This window comes from Gavialis gangeticus, unplaced genomic scaffold, assembly GCF_001723915.1.
Source record: "Gavialis gangeticus isolate Ggan-Ray unplaced genomic scaffold, GavGan_comp1, whole genome shotgun sequence".
Lineage (NCBI taxonomy): Eukaryota > Metazoa > Chordata > Crocodylia > Gavialidae > Gavialis > Gavialis gangeticus.
This window is the reverse complement of record NW_017729023.1, coordinates 8,043,299-8,048,011: the sequence shown is the minus strand read 5'-3', so window position 1 is coordinate 8,048,011 and position 4,713 is coordinate 8,043,299. Positions and strand designations below refer to the sequence as shown.

At 43.7% G+C, this 4,713-nt stretch overlaps 1 protein-coding gene across 5 annotated transcripts in view; it reads left to right on the top strand.

Annotated features, from left to right (window-relative positions):
- FRAS1 (Fraser extracellular matrix complex subunit 1) overlaps nucleotides 1-4,713 on the top strand; it is a 468,008-nt gene that overhangs the window by 224,580 nt on the left and 238,715 nt on the right. For all 5 annotated transcript variants that reach the window (XM_019516785.1, XM_019516787.1, XM_019516786.1 and 2 more), the window contains exon 4: nucleotides 2,534-2,626. In XM_019516785.1, the coding sequence (XP_019372330.1) occupies nucleotides 2,534-2,626 (93 nt within the window). The remainder of the gene's footprint in view (nucleotides 1-2,533; nucleotides 2,627-4,713) is intronic.

The following is a 4,713-nucleotide window of genomic DNA, read 5'->3' as shown; positions in this document are numbered from 1 at the left end:
TTTTTTTTTTTTTTTTTTTTAGTTTAGAAGTTGTTCTACCACTTTTTTAATGTTACATGCCAGCAGTTGTGGTACCATTTTGGCTCAGGTGTGTAACACAACTTGTGGAGGTCATCTCTTCTGTATAGGCTCTTCCAGTTCCAGAAGGTCCCCCAGTTCCTAATAAACCTAAGCCCTTCCTCCCATCATCTCAGCCATACATTGAGACTGGAGCTCTGCCTGTCTACCTGGCCCTATGTGTGGCAATGAAAGCATTTCAGAGAATGCTATCATACAGGCCCTGGACTTCAATTTCCTATCTAGCAATGTAAATTTAGCTTCCAGGACCTCCTTGCTCCCCTTCCCCACATTGTTGGTACCCACATGGATTGTGACCACTGACTGCAACCCAGCCCCACCTAGCAGCCTAAGTAGCCTATTTACACATCCCATGAGGTCCACTACCTTTGCACCTGGCAGGCAAATCACCGCGCGGTCCTCCTTGATGTCACAAACCCACCTATCTATATGCTTAATAATCAAATTGCCCACTATTACCATTATGTCTCCTTCTATTCTATGGGAAGGATATTCCCTTGGAGGAATATCCTTGGTGCAAGAGAACATTATACCATCAGCTGGAAAGTGGGTCCTAGCTAAGGGATAATTTCCCTTCTTCCCAGCTTGACACCCTTCAACCCTAAGGCCCTCCTCAGTAGCATGGGAGCTGCTACAGTGGAGGTGGGACTAAAATGTTCCTGAAAGCCTCATGTATGAACCTCTCTGCCTACCTGTAGCTGCTCCAGTTCTGCCGCCTGAACCCAAGAGAATGTATATTTTTTGTCAGAGCCAGGAATTCCTTGAATCAGGTGCACACTATGAAACCTGCCCCTACATGCTGCACTTGGTGCAATGAACTGGGTAGCCCCCACCCTGCTGCTGGACATGTACCTACATATTTTTAAAAAGTGTTACAACTGAGTTTCCTCATTAAGAAGGTCTTGATTTATGGGTTCCCTTAGACTAGAAACTTTGAACTTACAGAATGACCTTCTACTTAGCCTTAGTCTGCCCTAATTACAGCTAATAATTTAAAAAGGGATTTAAGTATTGATCTAACCACTGAGTTCCAGCAATCTCTGCTAAATAACTAGGTTAGGTACTCTTAATTAAAGAAACAACTTACCTTAAAGGCTCCCCTTCAAAGAGGGGGTCAGCCAACTGACTTGTGATCTGCTGGCAAACTATGGTACCTGTTTGCTCCAGGGCTCTCCTTTTATTCTCTCCTGGGCCTGGACTGACTCCTTTTATTCTCTCCTGGGCCTGGACTGGCTCCATCCCCCTGTTAGGGCTTTTGTCAGACACAGGCAGCAATAACTCAGCTAGCAGCACTTGCCAAATGTTTAGAGTCGATGGCCCAAGCAAACAACCAGCCAAACAAATGCTCATCAAACTAAATCACAGACAGACCAAGCTGACTTACCTTCTAGGAACAGGCTTTGGTGCTTGGTGTTTGGCTACTCTTTCTCTTCCTTCTCTTTCTCCCAGTGAACTGCTTGCAGACTGCCCTATTTGCTATGCCTGTTTGCTCACCCTGAGCATTGTGTAACACCTCCAGGAAAGGGCCAAGGCCCCTCAGATGCCATTGCCATCAGTGAGTTGCTTGCAAGACAAGCTTTATATAGGGTGGTATTTGTATGGCCCAGTGCCAGGTCTGGAATGTTTCATACACAGTTGGGACAGTAGGAATGAAAGTGGGAAAGCTGTTGTGCAGAATCCTTGGAGGTGCTCCAAGGAATGGAAGCAAAGCAGCCCCATTGTGTTGGCTAATGTTTTTACCAATGTCTTCTACTCTTAGTCCTCCATCCTCTCATGAATGCTTACTTCAGGCATCATAATGTCTTACCCAGCTGCTCAGCAGAGGATAGCAAGCAGACTGTGCTTCTGCAGGCATACAAAGTGAAGCATTAGTAGGCTTAAAAGTATCACTAGGGAAATATCATAATTAAAGGTGGTCAAAAATTCCCAGTGAACTTTGAAGATGAAAAGAAATATCGGGAATCTTAAAATACCATTATATATAATAAATTAATTTTCTCTTTTCTTTCCCAAACTACCTGAAAAATTTTGATATAAGAAAGTGGGGTTTTTTACTCTTGTAATTTAGTGATATTTTTTTAAATGTCACAAAGAGGATACATTTCCCTGGGACATTTTTATGAGTTTATGGCTCTTTATGAGACTGTTTTACCTTGAGTCAGTTTTTTTCTTTTTGGTAGAAAAATTGCTGTCACCAGTACTTCCAGTACTTTCCTGAAGAGAGAAGAGAGAAGCAGACTTCCATGGGTTATTTATGGAACATGCATTTTTTCCTAGGTGCATTGTGGGCTTAGGGATGCTGGATTCAGTACCTGAAAGTGGTATGATGGCTCTCTCTAAAGGAGTGGCATTACACTTCTGATTGAGCATGTTGCTGTTTATCTGGGAGCACCACGGGCCCCTTCAAACCATGTGTCACTTCCATGTTGCTTAAAGGACTGCTTTGTCTGTTTAGGGTGAAGTGCTCCAAATACCTCCAAATAAGTGCTGCCCTGAGTGTGTCTCGGGAACTAAAGGATTTTGCCAACATGAAGGGCAGATACATGGGGTAAGTGCTGTTTTGTATCGCTTGGCACTATTGTTATTTTTACATCTCAGTTCTCTGATTACCTGTCTCAATATAGTGAGGGCAGCTTTTGCTTGCAAACAGTTGGTGACTGTTCAGGTGCTTGAAAAGCCTGAGTCTGTCAGAATGGTTAGGCCAAAAACCTCTCTGTTATCATCAGTCATCACTCTGGGCCTTTTGCATCTGAAGAGTCTGGAAAGCAGACAGATTTTCATGGCTGAGGGTTGCTGAGATATGGAAGAGATCCCAGAAGCTGTAGCCAAGTCAGCTGCCATAGCCCCTGGTATACTCAGGAGAGGCTTTTTGGATCCTCATCTCTGGCACTGTTTTGAAATTCTTCTGCAGACCCTTAGTTTTCTATGATTCTGTGATTTTCTAGGGGGCCCAGCTGGCCACTCTCAGGTTTAAAGTGCAGCATATGGTTTCTGTTTTGTCCAGAGAGTGTTGGATGCAAGTGAGGGTTGAAGCCAGTTGACAGGAGATGATGAATAAATCTGTGATGGAGGTGTAGCTCATGGGCATCGCTAACAAATATGTGGGTGAAGAGCTCAGCATGTTGGGAACCTTTACCTTTTTGGGGCTGTGGCTGAAGGAATGTCTGAAGAGTTCCTCCACGTTTGCTTCTGTTTCATGTGGGGAAGGAGGAATATTAATACTTTTCCATTTTTTTCTGAAAGTGAATATAGTTGCTGTTTATAAACGTGAACCAAAAAGTGCCTTCAAAAGGACAGTGGGCCCAATTCTGGAGCCCTCACCCACCTTTCACACAGCCCTTACTCATGCACAACTTCCAAAGTCCATGAGGTTTTTGCCTAGAGAAGAACTTACTAAGTTACAGGAAAAGACTTCAAGATTTGCCTTAGTGGTTGAGGGAGAAGCCTGTTGTCTATGTAGCGGTGAAACCTCGACTTCTGCACTGCAGTTGCATTGCAGTTGCATGGGCTCTGTTCAGACTTCTTCCCACTGTAACATGGCTTTCTGAATTTATTTCCACAAAGTCCAACCTGTTGTGGTCATTATCTAGGTAAGAAGTTGTGTGATTGGAATGGAGTTCTCTAGTCAAGCCAAGTTAAAGCCTATCTTTGTGTGTGCATCCTTGGTAATATCAGCAAAACATTTAGTTCATTTCCTTGGCCAGTTCTAGGGCTGCTTCAGACTCTGTGATGCATACATTTATTACACGCGGGAACTGGGTCAGTGCAATTTTAAGCTATTTCACACATGACCTACCCAAAGCTATCACTTCAGATTAACTTTTGGGCAGATGCCCAAGATGAAAAAAATGGCATTTTGCAGCCAACTGTGTCATGGAGAGGAGTCTTCATGTTTTGCTAAAGCGGGCTGGGATATCCTCTCATAGGAGATTTTTCATTACGCGCTCTATTGAAGGCAGCAAAAAGGACCATTGATTTTTGCTTATAATTCTTCCCACTGTTACATAAGGTAACATACTTGGCATTTAGATCTCTGTAGTTAGTGCACGGTGTGGCTTGTTTAGCTTGGGGCATAATGTGTGTGGGTGGGGTGGGTCATTCATTCGCTTTGCTGTTTTCTATGGTTACTTGAGATGGGTAGTACTGTTGGGAGAAGAAATAAACATTTGAAATATGCACATTTCCTTTACCCAAATTGGAGGCTATAATGACCATTAGAACTTTATGTTGGAGACTGACTGCTTCATATATCCTTAGGTAAACACAGGGTGCAGGAGGTGGCCAGACCTGAAGGAAGAAGTATCCATGCTATAAAAAAAAACAAACATTGAGGTTCAGAGATAGTAGTTATTGGCTGTGACCATGTCCACTAATGGACAGAACAAGCAGATGGTTTAGTACATAGGTACTACCCTCAGATCTGGGAGGGTCTGTGTTCAGTTCCCTGCTCTGCCTTGGAATTCCCATGTGGCCATGTCCAACAAACATAATCCAGGTTCTCAGAGATATAGTTTCATAGTTTCTAGGGTCGGAAGGGACCTGAGCAGATCATCTAGTCCGACCCCCTGCCATGGCAGGAAAGAGTACTGGGGTCAAACGACCCCAGTAAGGTGGTCATCCAACCTCCTCTTAAAA